At 39.9% G+C, this 27,679-nt stretch overlaps 1 protein-coding gene across 2 annotated transcripts in view; it reads left to right on the top strand.

Moving 5' to 3' along the window:
* MET (MET proto-oncogene, receptor tyrosine kinase) overlaps positions 1–27,679 on the top strand; it is an 86,825-nt gene that overhangs the window by 2,887 nt on the left and 56,259 nt on the right. For both annotated transcript variants that reach the window (XM_015853670.2, XM_015853664.2), the window contains exon 2: positions 16,285–17,497. In XM_015853670.2, coding sequence (XP_015709156.1) covers positions 16,298–17,497 — 1,200 coding nt within the window. In that variant the 5' untranslated portion in view covers positions 16,285–16,297. The remainder of the gene's footprint in view (positions 1–16,284; positions 17,498–27,679) is intronic.

Here is a 27,679-nt window from a genome sequence, read left to right as displayed (position 1 = left end):
ACTTGTTTCCTCCAGCATTAAAAAAATCTAGCAAATTGCCAAGCTATTTGCCTTCAGGAAAGCTATGATGTCGTACAAGAAGATAAAGTACTTTTTTCCTCCAATTTCAAACAGTAAAAAGACAAAGGGAAGGCAAAGTTATCAGACTCCATTGGCCTAGGATAGAACTCCTTTGAAGGCAACAGTGCTACCAAGTAGATGGACACCTGGAAATGGAAGCTTTTTGATCTGTTTTGGAACTTTTTAAATTGCATTGTAATCCCTTCCCATCACTGGTTGGTGACTCCTGCCTCAGTCAGATCTTCTTTGAGTTGTCTGCGATTGAGGGCGCTGAATATCAGAGTGGAAGATGGGAGCAGAGTGGAAGGTCAGGCGGGTTTGTAGCAGGGCTGATGTCAGTGGAGGAAGAAAGTGGAGGCAGTGGCTGTACGTGAGTGTAACCAACAGGGCTTTTTCTTTTTCAAGCAGGTGTCAACAGTAGGAAATTGTCTGTAATGCTCTGGAGTTTAATAAGCTCAAAATACTTAAGCAGATGCTTTTTTTGTGCATCTCACAGCTCCGTGATACCCTTCTGCTTGTCCCAAGGAAATTAACACGGTGTTGCCCTTTTGTGTGGAAGCTGGTAGGGAAGGGTCTTGTTGGAATTTGCGATCAATTCAGTTGCAAATGGACGAGGAAGGAAAATTCCCTAATGCTTTCAGAAGATTTTCATTTTGCTCAAGTGTTCGCACCATGGCCATCGCCATGGTATTTGATAGCTATCCATTTTGTTGTGTGTGGTGCAGCTTTAACCTCTGTTTGAGGGGTCACATCAGCATCAGCCTATCCTTTTTCCTGTAGTCACAGAGAACTAACAATCCTTATGTAAGTTGCTTTCCTTCAGTGCAGCTCCTTCATTTTGACGTTTATGCAACCAAACGGTATTGAAATCTTTTTGACAGGCATTGGTTTGATTTCTGAGGATCAGTGACCTGCCTTGACAAATATAAAAAATCAGCAATGTAACTAAATAGGTGATGTTTATTGAAATTCATTCTTTGTCATGGAGCTACTTTCTTTCAAAAGCATTGAGAACAGCAAGGGAGTGGGGCTGCGGTTTGATTAAATCTATGCTTGTTACCGTTTGCCTTCTGCAAATTGATTCCCCCCACCTACCTCTCAGCCCGACATGTGTATTGATTAACAGCCTTGCCCTGGCCCAACATGTGATGTCTGTGTGCTTGTGCCTCCTATGCAAGTTGTGACAGGCTCCAAACCCTGTGAACTGACTATGCTCATGAGCTATTGGAATTGGAAGGTTACTTAGCAATTGTTTTAAGCTATATGATGACACATCTTTGAACCCCATTGTATGAAGGAAAAATACCTTCTGACTGGAGAGAGATTTCCTGTTTATGTGTGTGTTTGCTGGAATTAAGGCTTCCCTTGTGTGTTGGCAGAGTATTTTTTGTAATCCAAAATGGCAACACGGCAAGTCACCTACAGAGTTTATTTTTTGGACAGGATACAGATCTTTTATTTTTCAAAATAGAGTTACGGTGAAGCATTGGGGCCTCTCAATTACAATTCAACAAGCAGACTCAGTTAATTGAGGCTGCACAGTTATGAAGACAGATAGATTTAGGCAACAAGTAATTAACTTTTATTGACATTTTTATACAATGTAAATTGTTTGCTTCCCATGTGGGAAGTATTTTTACTTCAGGCAGATGTTTTTTCAGCATAAGGATATGATATTGGCCAAATATATATTCTATGAAATGGTAAGAATCATAGCTTTGGTTGTGACCAAAGGGAGTCCTTTAAGAGCTTCTAGTTCTCTGTATAGAGCAAAAAGTGACCCAGTTGCTGGTGTCCAAGCACAGGCCAGTCTGCAGGAGGGCTGCATGCAGTACTTGCAAGGCTTCCAGCTGTGTGGACGTGGAGCTGACCAGAAAACAAACCCTATGTGATGCTCCTGTCCCAGGTTTGCAGCATTGCAGCAGGCCTCTGCACCCTGCGTGCCAGAGTCAGACCTCCTTGAGGGAGGAGAGCTGCTTCCACAAGACTCAAACCAGGCATTTTGCCTCTAACAGAAACAAGACCAGACCACCCCGAACTTCAGCAGTAAAGTTATCATTATTTATTAAATAGTCTCTTAAGGTTTCTGGTTTGCTTCAACTGATGCTCATTTTAAACAACTGTCTGGTATGGGAGAAACCTGGACTAATGTGCTGATTATGCTGAGTGTTCCTTAGAGCCTAGAGCTGTGTAGCTTCTAGTGTGGGATGTTCCAGGCCTAGTGGTGCTGCCCATGGCAGAACACTTTCCATGGCAGAATTCCATCCATTCCACCTCTTCCACAGGGCCTCAAACCCACAAAATGTGTAGGTCTCCAGCGTCTTGCTTTTTGTTCCTCCATTGGGGTGGTGCCGGTTGTATGCTGCTGTGAGCAAGGCCCCAAAGCTGTCAGTGTGTGCCATGCTACTGACTTTGTGAGTTCTGTGCTTTGCTGCGCATTGGGTGTGTTTGCACGGTATTTGCAGAGCAGGTTTCCTCTCCTTCAGTTTATGTAGAAGATTGAGGTATCTTTCACCATATAAAATTCCTTTAGCTAATGTTTGTACAAACTGATAATTCCTGCAGGAACTATTCATTTCTATTTACAGAAAATCTGGACTGCAGTCTTTTCTGAGCATGTGTAATTGAGCAGGTGAAAGTACTTGCTAGCTACACTTAGATTTCCAAATTTACTTACTTCTCCATTACTAGGGAGCTAGGAGATATGGCTTAGGGGTTTTCTGTAGGTATGGTAAAGGGAGGACGGTTGGACTAGATGATCTTATAGGTCCTTTCCAACCTTGTGACTCTGATTCTTCTTTAGGATGTATTTCCTTTTTTCTTGTAATTTTTTTTAAGCTCGTTTGAACTGTATGTTGAACTTTTAGTTTACATTTTTTCCACATTAAAAGAATTTTAACTAGCATGATTTCAGCCTTACTCTAGATCTAGTTGCTTTTTACTACTTTGTTGCTATATTTACGAAGAGATTAGGATTTGCTTCCCCTGCTCCAAACGCCTTTTTTGGATGATCTTATGGAGATAAAGTTAGCAAGTTTATGAGTGACCTCAGGCTTGGAGAAAAAAATCCCAAACCTGTGGGCTCTCCAGCAGTACACAATGAGAAGACAACATGGTTTTCTCTGCATGAAGTAACTTCACAAGCTTCATCTTTTTAGATACATGCTAGTGTAACTAAGGCTTGGATTTCTGTCTTTAAGATTCTTGCATAGTCAAAATTGTATCAGGCAATTTTAAATCCTCTTACATGTTACTATCTATCCCTATATCTGCAATGATTTTATTATATCATTTTCTTGTTTGTCTAGATAACATGTCTTCTCATTGAAAAATGCCAGTTTCTGTTAGCAACAGGAAAAAAAGGGAGGCAGTTTTGCTGAAGACAATGAATGGTGTTGGTAGTTGAATTCATGTCAAAAGTAGATGAATTTCTCTTTCCTAATGTCATTGAAAATGTTAAATGAATTACTGGAGTTATATTCAGTTTTCCTGTTTACTTCTGGAAAGTGGATACTAATTTTAAATATTGTATATTACTGTCTTGCAAAATGTTTGGTTACAGACCTTAGGTTTATTGCTTTTATTCTTTAGAATATAGACCAGGATTTTTCTAGGAGGGTGGGAAAAAAAATGTTTCTTGTTAGTACACCTTTCTTACAAATTCCCATAGTTGCAGTAAAAAAAACGAAAACACAAAATCACAATATTAATAATGCTTTAAAAAGTAGGTGGAATGGAATGCAAACAGTATTGAACTCCAGTGAAGCAATGAGCCAGCGCGGAGCTCACTGTGATCATCTGCATCAGAGAATTCAAATTACACCCTAAAAAATGTGCTTAGCACCCATTCAAATCAGTGGAAGATTCTGTTTGTTCGAGGCTGCAGTTTAGCCCACAGTAGCTGATAAAATTTTATCTTAACTGTTGTTTTACCCCTGTGATGAAGGGAAGCTTTGGCACACGTTTTGCTGTTGCCTTCCTGTATGTGCTCAAGGACTGCGTTGCCTGATAAGAGTTTTATCCTTGTTTGTGTTTGTAGGGCTTCCAAATGGCGAATCAGGTTGTTCCCCTCAGTTCTTACCTAAACTCAGGGTGTCAGCATTCAAATAAACAGAAGCTATGCAAGTACTGAGAACAGGTTAGAGGACCCACACTTGGTCTAGGACTTCGCTTCTATGCATTGCTTTGTTTTCATCATTTCCTAGTATTTAGAGTTTATTAAGCATATGTGTTTGGATCTGCAATTCCTAAAAGGCTGGTTTTGCTGATATAGGAAACACTGCCCTTACAGATTCACCAGAAAATATGGCTCAGCAGCAACATTTCACAGGGCCTTTTTGCCTTCTCAGAAGATTAAATAGTTCCTTGCCTGGGGATGTCCTCTTCTGTGACACTCTCCAGGTCCTGCCAACTCTGCATCTTGGCTCATCAGACAGATTTTCACAATGGGGAAATTCCACTGAATCTGCTCAACATAGGAACCTTACTGCAAGTTTTTAAACCATCCTATAAAATTTAATACTGATTCTGTCCTAGCTTTAGGATTGCAAGATGTTAAAACCCTACTACCCTTTATGTTCTTTTAAAACCCATAGAATCCAGCTACTCATTGAGAAGATATTCCTTTGGATTTTGTCTGTATTGTCTTGATCTTGTGTATAGAAGAGAGATGGATGGCAAGGCATGTCTGAGAGAAGGGGATGTTTTCCTCCCTCTTCTGGTTAAATTCAGGAAGACCTGCCCAACTATAGCTATTGTTTCCTGGGTAACTCTGGGAGCCAACGTGAGAGAAGGAGCTCTGAATGCAGAGCACAGTAACAGAAGTTGGGAGAGCTGAGAGCCAGGCAAAGGGTACGTAAAGTGTGCTACTGCATGAAGTCAAAATATTCACAGGTGATGTTCTAATTGCAGAACTGATTCCTGTTTTTCCTGAGGTCTAAAAAAAGAAGAACACTGTGCAGGGTCATTATCAGTCAGAAGGACTGTTTGCCATTACCCTGGAGTTTTGTTTCATTCCGAAAACACATTTACAAAAATAAGCATGTTTATTCTTCCCTAGCTGTAAGCTACCATGATAAGATCAGCTTTCGGATAGCTCAGAGATGTCTTTGCTGCTTCCTGAAAAATATTGCATGTTTTTTCATTTGTTTTCACGTTGAGAGGTTTTCATACAACATGCTTTGAAATAACTTCTTTAATGCAAATAATACCACATTTCTCTAATAAACCAACCATAATCTGGGCCAAACTCTGCCTGTAGATAAGCATGTGTGGCTTGTAAGGTTCCCCTGACTTCTGTAGGAGTGCTTCTTGCTTATCTGAGAGTATTAGCCTAAAATCCCTTCAGGGCACACAAAAAAAAGGTAACAAGCAGTGAATTGTTTTCACAGTACAAAAAGCCTTTCAGGAAGCAGCAGTGAGCAATATGAGATGGTAGAAAATAAGACAGTACCCATTTCCCTGTTGGAGAGTTGGTGTATCTTCTGCGGTCTTTGGAGGTGAATCTAAACGTAGGTTATTTACTGAGACCTCCATTGCATGTTATTAATAGGGGTAAAAACCCACTGTTGGACTGGGCATTGTTTATTGGGATTTTAAAGACATATGAAAAGATAATGCCCGTGTCCATTAGCTTGTTCCTTGGAAATGCCGTGTAGGTTAATTCAGTATTTCTTCAAAGCGAAATGATTTTCTTCATTAACAATATATAAGATTTTTAAAGATTTACTCTTCTGCACCTATCACCCCTGTTAAGTTATGCCTTCTGCATCTCAGTGCTTATCCTGTGTCATCTATCGCTCATTTTAAATGAGGTAATATTGAGATTCTGTCATGTCAACAGATCTTCTGCCTTTCAGGCTCCTTTAAGCACCCTGTTTTCTAGTCCTTACTCAGCTAAACCATTACGGGAATCGATGAGAATATTGTTTGCATAAAGACTATGTGGAGTCCAGTCTTGGAAAAGGTGGCACCTTCACAGTATAGGAATGTAACGTAGCCAGACAAACCTTAGGCCTGAAATGAGGTTTTTGTGCAAACATCCAGGTGCATAACAGCTTTGGTTTGCCCCACTATCACCCTCAGCAGCTGTATCCTGTTCAGATTTCAACTGCTTGGGTGAGTAATTATTAATCATGTGTAGTCTGGTATTTACGTGGTTCTAAATAAGCACTGTAATGTAATTTGAATATTTTAACAGGAACAGGGATGTAAAAGTAAGTTCTTGTTATGGCAGTGGCCTTTGTTGAGTGCCTGAAGTATTGAACTCGGTGTGGCAACTATTTAAACAAACCTCACGCTCAAGAGTGATTGCTGTATAATAAAGTCCAGAATTAAAAACATGTATTAACTGACACTTCTAATTCTACCACCATCATTTTATTTTCTTTTTGGATAAGCAAATCAAGCTTAAAATTATGGGGAAGATCCATAGAGGTTACTTTGGAATCTTAAATGACGTTTAGAGTGAGTTCAGGGCACAAGTCCAAGGAAGGCATCCAAAAACCTAATGCTGTGCAGCCACAAAGCTCTCAGGTGCTTAGGTTAGCTGGTGTCTGCACTTGGTTCTGAATGCTCCCTGGATCTCATTTGAGCTTAAGCTCCAGAGGAGGAATTGCCACGTAGGGCAGTCAGATGCCCTCAGCCTCAGACAGGTAGCAGCTCCTGGCTTACCTCACATAAGGTCCTGAGACAGGACAGGGTGCAGACAGGTCCTGCTGCTGAAAGCATCCAGTCCCACACAGTAGTTACCCTTCTTCCCAGCCTGCTGGGCCATGAAGCTCAAGGACTGCTTTTAAACTGCATCCTCTGCCAAGAAGATTCACAGCCATACTTCCCACTGCCTACATCTTTGGGACAGGAGGTGAGGAGCAGCAGTGGCTTCCCAGCCAGCACCTGGCACTGCCTCTCATAGCAAAAGAACAGGAAAGGGAAGGCAGTGGGGGAAAGCCAGGGCCTGGTCAAGGTTTAGACCTTTGGCCAGCTTATCTGTGAGGTAATGAAGGTCATGGCTTGTCCTGCAGCACTACTGCCAGCTCTGCCCCAGGCCCTGTGCTGTTGTCAGCCTGCCACCAAGTCCTTCAGGTTTAGGAGAAATTCTGCAGGAATGAGTTCTCTTATCTTTGTGTCTCCCTTGCGAGAAAGGTAAATACTCCCTGGAGTTTGGAAACGGGCTCTTTGCTTATCTCGCAGGCTCCTGCACTCTGGCTCCAGCTTTCCAGAAGAACCACTTTGGGGTCCAAACAAGATGCCTGAGTGATTCTGAGACCTGTGAGCAGGCCCTGTGTAAATGAGAAGCCCTGGCAGCAATGCCAGTGCACGTAAGCTCTTCAGCTGTTCCCCAGACAAGGAAAGGGAGAAGCAGCAAGAAAATTCATTTAGTCAAAACCAAAAACAAATACAACAACAAAGAGCCCCATCAGCATGAAAAAAAAAATCATCCATCCCAGAAAACAAGTCTTCAGGCCACTGAGCTTTTCAGCATCTTCTGAGGGTCAGCGCAATATTTCAGAATGAAAGCTGGGGCAGAGAAGCCCTCACTGAGGGAGATCAGCCAAAAGGAAGCTGAGGCTGCTCGAGAGATCAGGCACTCTGCTGATTACAGCTGTGACACCATTGCCTCTGGTGAGAGCCAAGGTGTCAGATAGGCTGGTCTCAGGCCATTTTGGGATTTATGAATACCAATACAGTGAAGTCCTTGGAAGCAGATCATGAATCACAGGTTCACAGCAAGGCAGCAGTTTTAGCCAATGAGCCATCATTTAACTCAGTTTCTAAACTGAGTGAAAGTAGGGCATTAGTGAAAGTGTATTGGAATAACATAATCTTGCAGTGATGAGAGCAAGGTCAACATTAAAAAGAAAAGGTCATAACCTCCTAACCAAACACAGATGTGAAGTGAACACTGTCCTTGACATTGCTGTTTGATTATCATTGAACTGCTATGAAGCTAGGTAGACCATCACATTATTAATGTGACCGTCAGATAAAGGATGTATTCTGCTAAGCTAATAGTTCATTGCCTCCACTAGCTGTTTACAAACACAGACAATTTAGCTTGGTCTGTAGGGTCAGCACCACATTTTTTACATGGGGCAAAGAGTGTTTAGCTAGTGTTTGACAGGGGCAGTTTGTATTTGGCAGGGCTAGTTATCTCTGATAAGTTAGATTATTGTGATTTAACTGTGGTGGAGGAGCCAGACTGGACATTGAAGGTGTGAAGTCTGCTTTCTAGCACTACACTAAATATAATACGTGTGGGCAAACCACAGTATCAGCACAATAGGCTGTGCCAGGCCAGTTTGGCTCTGCAGCTTCTCAAAAGCTCCAAGATGTAAGGAGCAGGCTTTAGGGCAAACTGAAGCTCTCTTTGCAGTACTTCAAAAATCATGCATTTTCCAGATGTCTGTCACCTCAGATAGCCGAGGCCTCAGCAGAGGAGAGCTGAGTGACCCATTTCATTCCTTGGGTGAGCTCTCTGAACCTGGGGGTTCAGCTCATCTTGAAGATGTGCTGATCTCACAGGGACCGCCACGAACTTTGACCACAACACCTTAGCTTGATGAGATACGTATCAAGTAGGGTGTCAGCAGCCTATTGGAAATCCTTGACCCTGGGTATTTGTCACTAATTTGCTGTGTGGCCCTTGGAGGCATATTGATAGAGAAGGGTGAAGCCGTGGCACCCAGCAGCATGCTTTATGTGTGCTGCAGAGCAGAAAAGCTGCTGCCTGACACCACCTTGTCAGTTCTCTCTCTCTCACACACACACCAAAAACAAAATACCAACAACAAAAAGCCCACACCAGAGCCAGCATGATTACTTTTGCCTGCTATAGTAGGTATTCATACATCTATTCCTCACTGGAGGAATTCAAGGACCTGTTGGGGTTTTGCTTCTATTATTATTATACTTAAATGCTTACTATGACGTTAAAAGGAAGCTTGATGACATGATGCGCAAGTAAATATTTTAGTACTGATTTCATGTCCTATACTTTGTCATCTCTATCTATTGATGCAAAGAAATTTTATTAATATTTTTTTAAAAAAGATTAATGTCCGGCTATGGAGAGTTATTGTCTCAGGGACTCATTAGAACCATTAGCACCAGATAACAATTAAACTGCAGGAAATGCGCTGCGTCAAAATCATTTATAATTGCTGTTAGAACATTTAGATCAAATCTGTATGCTGTCTTGGTTACTCACTGCTATCTGCCTTTTAATCTTTCTCGTTTTATGACCCATGCCTTTCCTTTAATTATCACAGTATGGAAGGCTGTTAGTTTTTACTGCAAGAGGGGAAAGGCTCCCAAAAGTTGTTCTATGTTTCGAAACATGAATTCAGGTAGATAGATGATATAACCATAAAACAGAAAATCTAAGTAAGTGCTGGGAGAATAGTCAAGGGAACTGAGCTCAAAGTGTGCTTACGGACAGATTTCCAACTTGGCTTTTTAAGAAAGGAGAAGCCACATTCCAAGAAAATTACACTGTCCCTATTCTTTGCAGACAACCACAAAATGCTTAGAATCTTGCTAAAAAGCTGATCAACAGGATCAGCTCAGAAAAACTACTTCTTCCTACTCTAAGGAATTATGTTTTTATGCTGACCAACAAGGTACTTGAATCTTTAACTGAGGTTGTATGTACCTCAATCAGCTGGGGCACATACAATCATAGAATGGCCTGGGTTGAAAAGGACAATAATGATCTTCTAGTTTCAACCCCCCTGCTTTGTGCAGGGTTGTCAACCACCAGACCAGGCTGCCCAGAGCCACATCCAGCCTGCCCTTGGATGCTTTCAAGTCATACCTCAAGTTTCCCAGGTAATTGTTATGTGCTTAAATATTTCCTGAAGTGCAGAATACCAGCATGGACATTTGTACTTTTCTCAAATGGTTAAAGTTTTGCTTATGCAGTAAAAATACACTGAGATGCATTAGCAAATAGTCCAAATAAAAGAAAAATTGAGAGTGAAAGCCAAATATCTCCATATTCACTTTGCTGAAACAGACAACAACCCTACTATGGATTATTGTTTGCGACACGTAAAATAACAAATATAATATCTTATTCTGCCCCCCTACAAATCTCCTTTTCTACTTGAACTAGATGTTTGCACTAAGATGTTCACACAAGGATTATCAAACAGATCTGTTTGATGCAAATGTGGAGTGTTGGTCTGTGTTAGAACTGAACTTCTCTTACTGCTGATAGCAGTGGTAAAGAGCTACAGTAGCATCCCAGGTATTTTGTTAATGAAGATCTATGTTTTCTGACTTGCATCGAGATGAATAGAGTGGATCAATGAATGCTGTGCTGTGCAGAGTCTAATTTCTATTTTCCCACTATTGTCAAACAATACAATTATTTCTAAGAAGTCCTTCCATCTGCGTGTTTCCAGATGTGAAAAACAGTCCATCTGAATGTAAAGATCCAAATCCATCTCGAAATATATGTGAACAAGCAATGAGAGATCTATCTTATTCTAGTTATCTCTGCACTGTTCTTCAATTATTCTTTGTATATTTTGAACTCCTTTTTTAGTTCCTGTTAACGATGAATTTGATTCCTCGGTCCTTAGAATGACTTCCTCACTTGGGAAATCTCCCTGAATTACAGCAACTGCTGTATTCCCCCTTTTAAAGCAGACTTCCTGAACGACGTGTAACTCTTGATCTTCTCCCCTCACTTGTAATGTATCAGTGAATGTTTGCTGAGGTTCATCATGAAAGAACCTGTAGTGTCATTGTAGCTCATCGTATCAAAGGCAATTAAATAAATCCGGTTGTGCTACACACCCAAGATGTATGGCTGGCATTAGGATCTGCTGCAAGTTTCAAAGTAAACGCTCTGCATTTGGTGTATGCAGGGTATCTACAGATAATTAATGATAAGTGAGTATAAGAATACCATTTTCTCCATTGCAAAGGATATATTTGTTTTTTTTCCATTTTGATGCTAGTTAAAATTGTCAGACAACACAAACAGTTCTGTTGTAAGCTGCTGTGAAATATAATGGTACATTGGATACACTAATGGACCATGTATATAAGAGTATATTTTATGCAGTGAGACTTTAGATTGCTCCTTTGTATCTGAATACTGTAAGAAAGAGCTTGCAGATCAGCTGAATGTGCTAATGAAAGCAATTTCTTCTGACACACACCACCACTCTGGAGTTATAGAGGGTTTATTTAATGGTAGATCCTCTAGCAATTGCCTAGGCTGTGCCCTGTCCACCAGTTCTTCATTCAAATCCACCTTACATGCTTGTATACAGTATAGCTACCTCCTAGCATACCACAGAAACCTCCTGATTTGAGTTAATTTGTGACATACATTACAAATACTAAATACTATGACTCTTTGCAGTGGGGAGCTGAATTACATTAGAATACATATTAGCCTGCAGAAAAGTTACATTCTCATCTCAGAATGAACAACTTAAATAAGGAAAATGGGGTGAAAATAGGACAAGGGAATATGGATTTGAACTCAAATAGTTAATCTGGGTTAAAATCTGTTGTATGTTTGATGCTGAGTTGCACGAAGTTCCTTCTTCTCAGTTGTACTCATGGTAGCTAATTCAGATTAACAATTCTAAATTAGGAACATTTTCAGTCTGTGGATGTAGCAAGGAGAAAATCAGCTTCAATCCTTTCTACAGTTGCAATCGGTTAATTGAAAACTCTGTTGAAGACATGCCCACTGTAAACTCGCTTTGTTAAAGCTGGTGCTGATGTTGTGACAGATTTGCTATAACAGATTAAGATTGGATGGATAGAGCTGTTATAATCTCCTCCTCTTATTTGTCCTGTCCTTTCAAACGATGCTGCTGTCTCCATGGCAGGGCATGTGATCTGTGGGGAATCAGGTCCTGAACTGACAGTTTTCAGTCTAGGACAGCAAAGCAAACTGAACCCTCAGGAACAGTAATCAGTGTGGTTATCCTACATGTATCTGCCACCACAAGTCTGTCCAAGCCCATAGTAACAAGACATACTATTCTGTTGGGGGAAAAATATAGAAATATACTACAAAGTATTTCATTTTTAAAAATGTGAAAAGGCTACTATTCATTCTATGTTTGCTAACAGTAGGGTTTATGAAGTAAGAATTTACGTGTTTTTGCTGTACCTAACCTGAAATAACCTGAGGAGTCATCATATTCTTGTAAGAGCATGCCATTGTACACTGTATGTAGGATAGACAGGGACGTTTCCTCTTCTGTAATATGATAAGAAAAGATGAGGTGCACTAAGAAATCTGCCAAAGCCTTTCGTTCCTGTCTGTGTGCTGTCTTAACTTGTGCACTTCTATGGAGTGCTTTATGATCAGATTTAATGGGACTTGTGTTGTTGAAATGAAGGCTGGGAAGATGCATACAGCTCTGTTTTCTGACTTCTTTGCATAGGATAGCTTGAATGTTATTTAACAGTAAGTCCAAGTCTGGCTTGTTGGTGCTCTGGCCAACACCAGTATGGAGAGACATGATGTTCAATGTTTTCAAATTATCATCCAACCTCAAATTAGGGAAACTTGTAGAAAAGAGATTGCCATTGGGAAGCCATTAATGGGATACTCAAGACCAAGCCCGAAGAGAATCATCACCCATAACACTGGAAGTTTCCAGGCACACTAATATGATGCATCATTACTAGCCACGGTTGCAACAGTTGACCAAAATCTGTTTTCTCATCAGTTATACAAGCTAGTGCCTGCTGAGAGATGGAAAAATGAGCACATTATGACACAGGCTTTGAAAATATCTCTTACAAAAGGCATGATCCATCCACAGCTACTGCTTGTGATAGTTATCACAGGCCAAAACTTACAAGTCTTCAGTAGACACATGAAAGAGTCACTGACATGGAAGTCACAGAAAGGTCATGAAAGCATCCATCATTCAAATCAAGAAAAGAAACAAAGACATTACTTGTTTTCCTTTTCCAACTCACAGACAGCAAATAATTATTTGACCTGAATTTAGAAAGAAAAGTGTATCTTTTACCATAAGTATTTTGGTTCAAATTGAGCAAAATGTTAAGTGCTGAAGTTCATTGCATTTGTGTCTGTGCTTAGGAGTACTGGGACTGTTGGACATTTGAAATAAGCGGTACTAAATTCTTAATTCTCCAGAGTTTTCCTGCTTCTTTGGGATGTATTCAAGTGAAGTACGTTTGCAATTACCTGATTTGGAGTTTGCAAAAAGCAACTCTGTGCTAGGAACAGTGATTCTGGAACAGAGAAAGACTCTGGGTCAAATTAAGATAAAAAGAAGGCACTGAATGTCACAGGCCTGGACACAATACTCTAAGTAGGGTCTCATGAGGGCAGAGTAGTGGGGCACAGTCACATCTCTCACCCTGCTAACCACCCTTCTTTTGATGTAGTGCAGGATATATACAGAGTCTGGGATTCCCATAGGTGGGAATCTGCATATTTCTGTCTAGGATGTTGACTGAAACACCTTGAAAACATACAGAGAAGGACAAGATGAGAGCAAAGTTATTTATCACTCACGTTTTCCTTCTCTTTATGATGAAATGCAGCACCTATTATTCCTGGTATCTGCTGCATTATGCTGAATCCCACCCTTGTTTTTGCTGCTGAATGCTTTGTTTTGTATCCCGATTGCTAGAAGAGTCAAAGAAGGAACTTTTCTGTCTCCAGAGCACAGATTCTAACCAGTGCTCTTTCAACAACTGAATATAAGTTGAGGATATTGACCTCACACCCCAAGATGCGGCTCAAGAGAAAGAGAATATTTCAGTCTGTATTTATTGCTCTGAAGCCCTCTGAAGTGCACACTGAAGTTCACTGTTTTACAGCTATGTGTCTCCTTTTCAGAGTCTGGAAGAACAGGTGAAGTCTGAGGGATTCCATATGGACATACTGGTTGGGAAATCTATTTAGGAACATGCTAAAACAAGAGCATGGCACCAAATACACTGAAAGGAAGGAGTTGCTTCGTTGACAAGTAACCCTTTGTCTTTATTCCTGTAATGGCATTAAAATGTCCTCATCTAACTCTTGTCCCATTTATTGTATTTCTTCCTCTTTCAGAGTTATCTCTGTCACTTGGGTTAAAATTGATGATGTAGAGAATATATCTGCTTCTGTGTTGTGTCAGAAAGGGAGCACTTTTGGAATTTTCAGCTTAATCTATTATTTGTCAGAACATGTTGACTTGTCAGAACTGAATGCAGGAATGTATAACAGAGTTTTTGTGCAGTTTCTCAGGGTGGAAGTGCTGGCTAAAAGGAGGTAGACAGTTGGACTGCTTTCCCACTCCTCCCAGCCCAGCACTGATGGTGCAGGGACGTGAACATGGTTGTTCTTGGATCGCATGAGGCTTTAGGGTGTTTCACACAAACTTTGAAAGCTCTTGGTTTCATCCCAGTACAGAGCAGGAAAAAAGTCTGTAACAGCAAGAAGTTTCATGGGATGAGAAAACAGTTCCCTGCCCTATAAAATATAAAGTCAGCATTATGTGTACTGTGGCTGTTTCCTAATTACGAATTTCTGTTCTTTTCAATTATTATTGTTTTGAATCTGTTTAGCTATTTTTCAGAATTGTTATTACTGATTAATATAAAATAAAAAAAGGTTACAGGAAAGAAAAACCTTCATTTCTCAATACCAAAAGTGTGAATTGTCCTTACCAGCTAGTACTTGCAAACAGCCTCTGTTTCTGAGGTTTATCCCAGCCCTCGATTATGACTCTTATCAGATAATGGGGAGGAAGAACAAGTCCTTGGTTCCAAAACCTATTATTCTGTGTAATTAATGAGGTAAGCCAGTGAAAGAATTCAGTAGATGCTGAAGTAAAACGTCACAAGGAATGCAGGAAAATTATCGATATTTTAATCGCTCATAAAAAACACTAAATTGATAGCTGAAAGAGTCCTGTCTGAATAAAATATAATTAAATACAGCAATCCTGATTCTACTCTTAGTTTGCAATTTTCAAGGTCATCTATTTTGAATCCTTTAAGCATTTCTGTGTTAGTAACAACTGCTTAGTTATATCCAAACTATAAGGATTTTCCCAAAGCACGTGATCATATTGCTGTTAGAATGCATAATTGTTTTCTCCACAAAGGAGCTAAATTTCGCTTTACAACTGTGTCATGGAATTAACAGAAAATGTCTGGTGTGACGGGGCATAGTGTGGACACTGCACCAAAAACTCATAACCACAGCTCATTTCACTGATCTTCCAGGGGGGTGAAATATCACACTAGTCATCTGCCTTTGGTTTTCAAAGCCACATCAAACAATTGCATGGAAAAATAAAAAAAGGAAAGTGCTAGGTTTTTTTATTTCATCAGTTAATGGCCGTAGGTCACTTGATACCCCTTTGTTTGCGATACAGTGATATGCCTGTATCTTCTAAAGGTTCACCAGAGTGACTTATTGCTGTGGTACAAGGCCTAAAATAAAACTTGCACATGCCAGGCACCACATGATGCATAAAATATTCTAACAATATATTACAAAACCTTGTCAACGCTTGGGAAAATTACTATTCTAAGAAGTAGAGTTGGCTGAAAAAAACATTCTTCTTCCAAAATGGGCCCTTAGGAAAGATCTCGAGGGAGAGAGGAAAGGGGTTTTTCCTTTGTTCTTATGGAGAAATGTCTCTTCCATGGTTAATCAAAAATGCAAGAGAATAAAAGAGAAGCCCAATCCCAGCTCGGATCTGTATATTATTTAATCTCTTCTATTCCTTATTTTTGAACAGCTGTGCTAAGAACCATTCCAGCCCCTTAGGGTACGTGCCAAGTATCTTATATCCACTCACTAAAATACTATATCTGCTTTGTGTGCATTGTGAATGTCCTGAGCACATTTGCTTTCAGCTACCTATGCACCGTCTTGTTCCAAGTCCTATCAGCCAGCTGTTTTAATGCCAATGGAGGAGTAGTCATCTCTCTTCTACTGTTGTACGATGCACCAAAAGTTCTTACAAAATCTATCATTGTAAAATCTTGCTGTGAATTGTACAGAAAGCAGTGAAATTAGTACCCACCAAGAACAGTAATCATAGCAGTTCTTAGCGCAAGGCTATTAAGGACGCTAAGCAAGATTATGACACTTTAACTGAAACAGTTCAGGTAATATTGAGAGTCTGGAAACAGATTTCTGTTGGCTGCTAAACTTGTGTTTTACTCTGTGAAACATAACCACTCTTCTTTTTAAATGTATTTTGACAGATTAAACCTGACGATGAAGCCTGTTGCTGCTGATCTTTCTGGGATTATCCTATTCCTGTTTGCATTGCTGCAAAGAAGTCATGGACAATGCAAAGAAGCAGCTAAAAAATCAGAGATGAACTTGAATGTAAAATATGATCTTCCTAACTTCATCACAGAAACGCCAATTCAGAATGTAGTTTTATACAAGCATCATGTTTATATTGGAGCAGTCAACAAGATTTATGTTCTAAATGAGACTCTCCAAAACATTTCTGTCTACAAGACTGGGCCTATTTTGGAGAGTCCTGGCTGTGCACCATGTGAAGATTGCAGAGATAAAGCTAATCTGTCTAACAGCGTATGGAAGGATAATGTCAACATGGCACTGCTCTTAGAAACCTATTATGATGATCAGCTCATCAGCTGTGGTAGCGTGTCTGGAGGTGTCTGTCACCGCCACATCATTCCCCCTGACAACCCTGCTGACATAGAAAGCGAGGTGCACTGCATGTATTCACCACAGGTAGACGGAGAGGCAGATAATTGTCCTGACTGTGTTGTAAGCACTTTAGGAACCAAAGTTTTGGTGACTGAAAAGGACAGGTTTGTCAACTTCTTTGTTGGAAACACTGTGACATCTGCATTTCAGCCTCCCCATGTACTGCATTCAATATCAGTTAGAAGGTTGAAAGAAACACAGGATGGGTTTGAATTTCTTACAGATCAGTCTTATATAGATATCCTCCCTCAGTTCCGTGACTCGTATCCCATTAAGTATGTCCACGCCTTTGAGCATGACCACTTTGTCTATTTTCTGACTGTCCAGAGAGAATCTCTTGACTCCCAGACTTTTCACACCAGAATTATCCGCTTCTGCACTTTAGATTCAGAGATGCGCTCTTACATGGAAATGCCTCTTGAGTGTATTTTTACTGAAAAGCGGAGGAAGAGGTCCATTAGAAAGGAGGTATTCAACATTCTACAAGCTGCATATGTAAGCAAACCCGGTGCAGCTCTAGCCCATGAAATGGGCCTCGGACTGAACGATGATATTCTCTATGGCGTTTTTGCACAAAGCAAACCAGATTCCTCAGAACCAACAAACAGATCCGCTGTCTGCGCTGTCTCTGTGCGAACAATCAATGAGTTCTTCAACAAGATTGTTGACAAGCAGAACATGAAATGTCTTCAGCACTTTTATGGGAAAGATAGCAAATACTGCTTGAACAGGGTAAGTGACAAATAATTTTTTTACATTTCAGAACTCTTGGTCTCTCTTTGACTATGCCATTGTTAAATAGCTGTCTTCTCATCTTCAGTCACAGAAAAGAGGACCCTAGTAATTCCAGATTACCTAGCATTGCTGATGATTCATCCTTGAAAGAATGAGTTTCTGACTGAAACTGACTGAAAATCACTGAGGTCTTTATGGTGCTCAGTATTACTGGAACTGGGGAAAACAACAACAAAAAAAACCACTTCTTTATTCTTAAGTTATTCTGTGTTCTCAACAGTCCGTGCTGCAGATAAGTAGGATGTTTAGGGAATTATTTCTTTCGCTGTCTTAAGGAAGTCTTCATTAACATTCGTATCCATGTGCACTGAAAAGTCTCTGAAAATATCACTCATATTTTAGACTCTGTTAATGCTGAATCACTGCTCTCTTTTTTTTTAAAAAAAAAAAAAAGAAAGAAAGAAAGTGCTGGTTTGGTACATGCCACAGAGAGCCAGATTGTAATACAATTACTCATGCTTAATACATAAACGGTCCCACTGAAATCAGTTTTCTTAATGAAAGAAGTATCTATTAAAAGTGTGTCTGAGTGAGGATGCCAGTAGTCTCAGATGGGAAAAGTGGCTGCTCTGTGCACCATGTGTTCAGGTGACTGCTGAGATACTGAGGTGAAGGAGGCACAAGAATTATTTATTCCTTTCTGGTCGGTGTCTGTACCCGTGGCAGCACTTGGAAAGGAAATACAGAATCTGAAATAGGATACTTCTAAAATTTATTTCGAAACATAAAACACCCTCACTTTGAATTATGCAGCAGGGCCTTACACGCGCTCTCTGTGGAGCTTTCTTTTTGCAAATAAAAGGAAATTGGAGCTGCAAGGCAGCATGCTGCCCTCTGCCCCAGGGCAGGGCCAGAGGGGCCATGAGGAGGCTACTCAGCCCAGCGATCCCAGCCAGGGTTGGGTCAGGATGGCAGCAGCTCAGTTTGCCTTGGGGAAGGCTTGAGCTGGGGATGGGCACTGCAGGCCTCTGTTGCTCCAGTGAGACCAGCTCAGCACACTGCCCAGCCCAGGCCATCCAGAGGGGGTGCTGAGACTGACCCCTCTCATCTGAAATCAGAGAATCGGGAGGGGGCATCTGCAGAGAAGGAGCTGTCACAGAGATGCTGTGGCTTTTACCCAGTAGTGGGAATGTGCTCAGAGGTGGGGTCCAATCCAGTCAGAGCATCATCAGCTCACCACAACAGCCTCTGCATTCAGGACTGCCTGCTTACTGCTGTCTCCAGAACCAGGCATTGACAGTGGACGCTGATACTGAAACCACAACAGATGTAGCATCTTATCCCCTTTTTGAGGAGATGGGAGTCAGTTTTCAGGAACTAAAAGCAAGAGAGCAAACATTCTGTATGGTGACTTTCAGTGCATTATTGCTGTCCTAATTTTTCATTTCAGGTCTTAATATCATTTCATTTTCACATTTCAGCTCGTTTTTCACAACAAACATTGTTCTTCTCTGAAAGGACTTTTTTTTCCCCTTATTCCCAGGGTGTTTTATTTGTTAGTAACTGTCTTATGGCCTTTAACTTATTTCATTCTGTCTTGCCTATAGACTCATTTCATAAGGTGACTTTTTGTAGCGAAGTATACCATTAAAATACTGACAGAATAATTTGCTACTTTTTACATGCTGGGAAGTACTTTCTTGTTTCAAAAGCTTTTCCAGAGTCTGCTGTTGCTGCTTTGCATATCAGAACTTATACTGCAGACGGTTTATTATAGTTGCTCGATTTCAAGAAATGTCATCAGAACTCTGATTTCTGCTACATTAAATTGATAAAGGCAAACGTGTTGCTGTGATTTCCTGTGGTTCCTTTAAGTGGCACAAAGACAGTCAGAATTTTTTGTCCTGATTGTTTGCTTAACACTGAGATATCAAGATTGTCAAGCTCTGCCATTCCATTTTCTATATGCATATTTATTCCAAAAGAATCACTAAAGCTCCAGAAGAAAACATAGTTTGAGCTTTTCTCAGGTTTCATTTGGCCAAAAATATAGACAAGAATTTGCCAGGCATCCTCTAATACACCTGTTTTTCTGAGGTATGCAAAACAGATCTGAAAGTTCGAAGAGCGGAAGAAGGGAAGGAACAGGCAGAAGAAGGAATGGCTGTGCCTGTCAGTTCTGAACTCCCTTGATTCTGCTGGAGATCAAAACAAAACAAAATCTCAAACCTTTCAACTTGTCTTATGTCCTTTTTTGTAGATGATTAAAATGCACTTTGTAAGTCACCTTCAACTTAAAAGAAAGCTTTTAATAAACTGTGAGAGTTTGTCACAGTTTATTTTGGCAAAATTAAAAACTTGCTTTTTATAATGCTGCCAAGATGATCTTTCTTTTTAACGTTGACAGAATGAAACCGCAGACCACTGAAGCAAGAAAAAGGCTCTGACCACTATGAGAGTTAGTCATAGGACAGTGAAAACGGGCCAGCAGTGAATAAGAGTTACCACTATCTTCAAAATTAAAAAAGAAAAAAGCCTCTAGCAGCATTTACAAGAGATTGCTCTGCTATCTGATAATTTAGCTGCAGTTTGATTGACAAAGACTGTTCAATGTTACCAACAAAATTCCCAGTAGGAAATTATACATAATTTGGTTGAACTTTGAGGTAGTCCATCTTTCTAGGAGGCGATCCCTCAGTACTGTTGAGAATAAGGTTGCTAAAGGGTGCTAGGGCTGCAAAATATATCAGAGTAAAGCAACCAAAACATTTCCTCAACCCTATTTTCTCAGATTTTGATCTTTTAAAAGAAGCTTTATACTAATCTTGATGTGCTTAGTAAAATTTGTTAACTTTTAGCCTTGTTTTCTAATTCAGTGTTAAGATATGCCTGTCTTTCCGTTAGTTCTCCTGGTAAATGCAACCTTTAGAAATGTTACAGATGTGAATCCAAGTGTGACTCTAGAGACGGATCCAATATATGCTCAGGCTGTGGAAACTGATGAAGTGCAAGGAGCCCCTTTATAAACAGCAGAGGGGCAAACTGGGACTGGAGAAGGAATTGCTCACCCATGGGAAAAGTCTCTGTCAGAGCTCAGTGGGAGAGTGTAGTCAACCAACCACAAGATGTAAATCCAGGCTCAGTTGTGCTTCGTTTATTCCAGTGCTCATGGAAAGCATTTTAAAATCAAAATGAAACACTTCCAGTTAAGTGAAATACTTAAGAAGGCAAAGCCTGGACTCACTGAAGTCAGGGTCAGGAAAAGTTAATCCAGTGGTGCATCTGACTGACAGTAGATATACTTCAAGTGGAGCTGAGACCAGTTAACAGTTCCTGAGAATTTCCTTCTCTGAAGAGCTGGCTGTCACTTGAGTGACAGAAAGGAGGAAATTGAACTGGCTTCAAGTTAAAAGTAAAATATGGAGTTGTAGTAAAGGAGTCTTCTTGCCAAAATCAGGACTGTGGAAGGTTTTGAATCACTGTTCAGGAGTCGCCTCACCCACAAGAAGGAAACTGGTCTTTGGCTTTTAGTCACTTTCAGCTGTGGTATTAGAGTGGAGATGTATGTAACTAAGGAGACAAGTACTACATGTTTCATCTGCAGACGTAGTGCAGTAGTCTCAACCTCTGCCATGAACTGAATGGGATCCTCCACGTGAGGAAAATGGTTTGAGTTTAGCCTCAGCAATCAGCTATATATATATATATATATATCAACTGTCAGATCAGAATCTTATGGCTTTGTTTAGCTTTTCTGTTTCTGTTGTTTACCAAACTATTGTGAACCCATTTCCCTGCTGCCCAGTTTCAATCCCTATGAACTTCCATGGAAAAGCATCTTTGAAAATGAAATCAACTCTAGAAGTTCCTTCTGTAGGGACAGTTGAGAGGCTAACATTTACTTTCTGGGAAAAGAGAAACCACACACAGGCTTTTACCACATTTCCCACAAGTGTCCTAAAGCAAGACAATCTGGTCGCCACTCCTGTCAAATGAAAGGCACAAAGAGATAAAAATCATATTGGAAAAGCATGAAATGAAAACAGAAAATCACCAAAACAAGAGATAAAATGACAGTAAAATGAACACATGCTGATGCTTCTTTATTACTATTACATATCATGACAGATGAGTAAAATTGGGTTATGCTTATATTGTAATGGAAGAAAATAATTGCTGCCTTCTATCAGGAAACCACAAAGGCACTTATTGATCTGTCATCCTTAGGGTATGTCTAGGAATATTTAATAAAATAAACAGAGACAAATAAGTCTTCTGAATCCCTGTAACTCTAAGATCCCACACCATTTGGCTTAAAAAATATTAGCAGGCTTAAAAATAGCACCACATCTCTCTGTTTAGGAAGGGTAGATGTGGCTTATTTGGATAATCTCATAACATAGAGAATAGTTTTTTTTGTATCATGAGTAGGATGTGCCTAGTTCCTTCCCCTAAAAGCCAGGCACCAGGATCCATCTGATTGATTCAATCATTTATTCTTTTTTTTTTAAATGCTACATCAAATGGGACACAGAGATCTGCCTGGGCATGAAGCCTGCTCCTAGCCACACAGTTTTTGTGCTAGCTTCTCTATGGGTTCTGACATCTCAGAAGGATAAATAAAGAGCAATTTGGTGATGAGCAATGCACAGTGACAACCTTTAATACAGGCTTAAATCATGCTAGTAAAATGATGGGCTGCAACTACATTCCTGTTTTGCACTCACTGACTGTCTGCTGAAAGTCCAGGAAATACCCCACCGATGTTTCATAAGTCCTGCATGGCACCAAGAGAAAGGCAAGGTATGCTTACCACCCCAAGGCCCTCCAGCATTAAGTACAGTGCTATCTACTCACTCAGTCTTGCAAGGCATGTGTGGGGAAAGTGTGATGGCTGCAAGAACAGTCTGAATTGTATGAAAGAAGTTAGGCACAGGTGTGGCTATGGTTATCTCAGGCTGGGTCAGATTAATTGGAGGTGTAAACCATTGAGGTGATTGCCCAGGGACAATGACACAAGAAAGTTCCCAAGAAAAAGACAAGGAAAAAAGCATGTCAAGGACCTTCTTTGGAAAGTACCAGACTGCCCTTAGTAGTAGGTGTATGCAGAGTCTTCCAAGCCCCAGCACACATGGGACTTGCGGGCTGACTGACCCGTTAATCTAAGTGTTGAAAAACTACAGAGTTTTTCATCTCCTGATCTCCCGTTAAGGACCTGGCTCTGGCTCCCAGTGCTGCTGTTTGGTATTTTATCATCTTCTTGTTGAAAGCTGGATTTCTCTGTGAAAAAGTGGTATCCGTTAACCTACCATTTTCTGCAAAGGGCACTGCTTTATCATCCAGAGTTACTAATAATGTTCCATTTCCAGAGTTTTTAATCAAATTCTTCCACCGAAGGCAGGGTTCCCTGTTGGCTATTAGTGTGGGAGAGTGATAGTGCTGCATTTCTCTGGAATTTCACAGAAATCATTTCAAGCAGAAAATGTTTTTAATTTTTCACATTGATGTCTGGATATTCTGGTCATGTGTTTTTTATTCCTCAGAGTTTCTGAAACCCTTTAAACTCTAAAGACTAGAGCTGGGCATAGAATAATTTTCTGATCCTGTGTAACTCTGACAAAATGTGAAAAACTTTACAGTCCCACAGGAAGAGGCTTCCAAACTTCGACTAGTAGGTATGCGACATTAACTACACTCACTGGAGATGTAGTATTCAGATCTAAGTCTATTTTCCTGTGTGCAAAGCAAATTCTAAGGCTCCTTTGCTCCACTTTAAGTTCCTGTCTAGTCTGCAGATGGATAGTTTGCAATGGGACACTGTCAGCCCTGCTGAGAGAGCTGCTTGGGTTTCTTTGTATACAAATCCACGTTCCAGAGAAAAGGAAGCTGATTCTGCAGTGCACCACATGCATATCTACTAAGCCTTGGATTTAGCCCACCTGGCTTTGATAGTTAGCTGAGACATCTAAGTCAGGAACGAATTTCCCTCAGCTTCTTCTGCCAAATGATGAAGAAACATATCCAGAGGGCATCCATCTCAGATACCACAGCACTGTAAGCGTCTAACAAGCTTTCAGCCTTCTATTTCTGCCCATCTATGAAAGACACTTTTTTATCCTGTCTGCATTTAGAACAAAAGCCCTGACAAGGCAGACATCTGCCTTTCAGCTCCCTCAGCGCCACCCTTACCTCAGCAATTTCTCTGCTCACAGTTTGATCTGACTCAGGACCATGTATCACCATCACTTTCACTATTGCTCACTAAAGCAACAGTAGGCAATTAGTATCCAGGAGACTGTTGTGTCACTTGGACTTTCTAGGTTAAGATCTGAGACAGCTTTTCCATCAGAGTGGTATTACTCCTGATTTCCACAGACAAAATCAGAGTCAAATCCCATACTAAATATATTATTATATATAACAATATATAATTAATTATAACAAACATAATATATATATTATATATATATATATATATCTACCGCAAAGGAATAAAAACCATTGAATAAATGTTTCAGAAAGCAAGAGTAGGTCACAAAGAAATATTAGTTCTATTGGATATGCACTGAGTGAATACAATGAAATGTTAGGGGAAGAATGATCCTGGGGGAAGTGATAATTAGAACTTGATTTTCTCAAGGCATACACAACTCTTCTTTTATACGCTGACTAGAATCTAGGGCCAGTTGTATGATTTTTTCCTACTTTCTGGACTCTTTTCTATCCCAGACACTGTTGCACCACTGTTTTGGCTGCAAGTGCAGTTGTTGAGCAATATTCTTGTGGAGTAAGAGTCTCCACACTCAGCATTATTTTAGAATATCTGGTCTACATGAAGTTCACAGCTTTTCTGCATCATCACAGGTTCCACATAAAGATTTCTTTGAAAAAATGCTCCTAATGTACTGTGTAAATGTATATCTAAACTGTTTAGAGCAACAACTCCTACACCTTATTTTATTTATTCACTATCTGCAATTCGTCAACACCTCTCATTTGATAATCTGTATACTGAGTTAAACGTTAAATTAATATAAAGGAAATAAGCAAAATGCGAAGATTACTTAGGTCCATTTTATCTCTCAAATCAATAAGATTTACTTAGTGCTAATGCACTAACCGAATTATGAGAACTAATGCAGTGCTGTTCAATGACAAAAGCAAATAACTCTTTGAATGATCTTGACAATAGAACATATAATCATCTTAATTTGTATTAACTAATTACATTTAACGTGGATGTCTTTTTACCTTGTTACCTTAAGTGGAGCATCACTACAGTAACCTCTTTCCCCTCCTCAGTTAACAGTGAAGTAGATCAAGGCAACAAGAATACGAGTTAGTGGGTTTATACTGTGTAAAATTTTACTTTAGCAGAGTTCTTTAAAGATTTCTCTTTTTCTGTGAGTCATAAATATTTGAACAATCCTTCCTTTGACTTAAGTGAGTTCCAGATCAAGTCCTGAAGCTCAAAGTGAAGCTCAAAGATCTTCCAGTAATTTCCTCCAAATTTTTACTTCCTCTACAACAGGGACTGTTTTGCAGGGCTGGCTTCCTGTGTTACTGAGACTAAGTCCAGGCAATAGTAACTCATAGTATTGGCCACAGAATAATTGCAGTTTCTTAATGGCTTCTATCTTGCTTTTTCTTCAAACTTTGCAGTGGAGAACTGAAATTTTACTCTCAGAAAGGGAACATACTTCCCCTGTATTTTATTAAAAAAAAAACCAAAACACAACACTTGAATAGCATTCAAATACATGAGGAATAATAGGAAGAAGAGGAAGGAAGAGGGAAACAATTCTTTGTTTAAAACAAAAAGAGGAAGAAGCTCTTTTTCCATGTAAAGCTAAGTTTTAGTGCCCCAGCAGAAGTTCTTAGAAACAGAAGAACCCGGTCCCCTGCCGCAGATGTATTCTGTTCTCAGGCTCTCAGCTGAGCACATAGCTCTCAGCACCTACACTCTCATGAAGTGACCAAGAACACCTCAGATCTTCTTCTGTAGGAACTATTTGGTGAGAAATGTGTGCCCACTAGTGAAACTGGCTCATTCTTTTTTTTTTTTTTTTTTTCCCTGCTTATTATCACAAGGACAATACTGCTTTGCAAAACTATGTTTTAAGATTGTTTTAATAGATGTTAGCAAAGGGCTAACACATCACTTTTTGTATGATATGTTTTAAAATACTTTTTTGTGATGTGAACTCTGAATGATTTCTGTTTCTCTTCCCAAGAACATGGATATTAGGTAGCTGTTTGACAGAACAGTGCTTGAAGAAGATGAGCATATGTACCTAGGAAGCAGTCTACTAACTATCATTGCCTCATTAACGTGGAAATTAGATGTCTTACTGTGCTGTGAGCGCAGCAGGTGGGCTGTGCACAGCAGACTGTTCCAGTATCGTTTCCATTGGGTCCCTACTGCAAATAACAGCTGACTCACCTATTTGGAATACTTCTTTCCAAGGATATTCTGAGCCCATCGATATAAATATGTGCAACAGTTCAATATGAAAGACCAAAGCTCATCACTGATAATATCTTATAAAGGAAATGAGATAATATGATCTTGGTAATCTTGGTGCCAACAAAGAACAGTGTCACTGCACATTCAGCCTGCTTTTAAAGAGTACGTACAACTAGCATGGCTATATGGACATCCCTGTTTAGGCACATATAGCTGTTTCTTGGTAATGCAGCAGGAAGTTTTGGGAGTTCACACTGCTGTTGTGATGATCCAACAGGTGACAATTCTGACTATAGAACTGTGGTTGATTTTGTTGGCAAAAGCTGAGATGCTGCATCCAGAGAACTTTTGTTCCTCCATCCTGACTGGCTCCAGTGTACAGCGCTCAAGTTTGTTCACAAGATATTATTTTCTGTTCAGTTACTTACAAAAAATAAGTGTTCATTATTTTTCCTTGTAAAGTCATTGATTGTGCTCATAATGAAATAATGGAGACAATTGTGTCCAGTGAGAAAAACAAAGTGACCATTCCTTTTTAGAATTCTTAGTAGTGAAATTGGGTCAATTTCATAAATTTTTGTTCTTGCAGATTGCAGAGTTAAAAGAATCTCCTCCATGGGATCAGCGTAGAAAGCTCCATGTATATGTCTAATTTTCTCCCTTGTGCATTATTCCATCTGACCAACTATGGTGTGAAACTATATGGAAAAGAAGAGGGGAAATTGTCCCTTTGCTAAGGGAATTGACAGAATAAGGCACAGAGTGAACAGGGCCCATAAAAGCGTTGGAGGCCAGGAAGGTTGTCCTGGTTATTTTTCTCCTCACCTCATTCTGTCAAGGAGTTATGAGAACAAGGATCTTGGTAGTCTTCCCTGAGTTTAAAATTAAAGAGATAGGTATGTGACAGTTGGGAAAATTTATGAGGTTTATGAAATCCAAGGAGTAATTCCTTTCAAAGATAACAACAATATACAGTCCAGGTTAATAACGTACCTCACATTTTTTAATTTGGGGATGGAAAAGAGATGGTACAAGTTCCAAATTTAGTCTTCTAATGGACTGCCAGCATGATGCTGATCAAGTCACTCATCCTTTTCAGGCAATATCTTGGCTTCACCAATGTTACTGGAGCCAGAATGTTAGTTCTTGTCTTTCATATGGAAGGATGGAGTGATCAAATGCATTTCTCACCTCGAGAGAGATATCGTAGACTGCCCAGAAAATCTGGATGTGTTGCAAAGCAGCAAAACTTTGTTGACTAGAAACACTCAAGAAAATTGAGAGAGGAAAATCTGAAGAGGTTCTTTTATCTTCCCCGCAGTTACTGTTGCTATTCAGTTATGCATGTAAGTTTTTCACAATTACGTGTTTGTATATAAGAGAATACACTCCTGAAAACTGCAGTTTACTCATCTTGATTCACTAACCTCCATGGCAGGAGAGAAAATAAACTATTCTGGTGATTTCCTAAATGTCTTCATACACTGTTTTGACTTTAAATTGGCTTGGGAATCAATTTGCTATGTAGAATCATCCATTCATTTCCCTTATAGCAGTTATTCATTGAAAATGGATTTGCCATTTGCAGATATCAGGCTCCAGCTCATCTAGAAGTAGCTCCTTTTCCATGATTCATGTTAGACCACAGAAATGCTCAACAGACAAATGCTGTAGGCACTTCTGAATGCCCATTTCCCTTCCTGGAGACTCCC

Source organism: Coturnix japonica, chromosome 1, assembly GCF_001577835.2.
Source record: "Coturnix japonica isolate 7356 chromosome 1, Coturnix japonica 2.1, whole genome shotgun sequence".
NCBI classification, from domain to species: Eukaryota; Metazoa; Chordata; class Aves; order Galliformes; family Phasianidae; genus Coturnix; species Coturnix japonica.
This window is presented reverse-complemented; position numbering and strand designations above follow the sequence as displayed.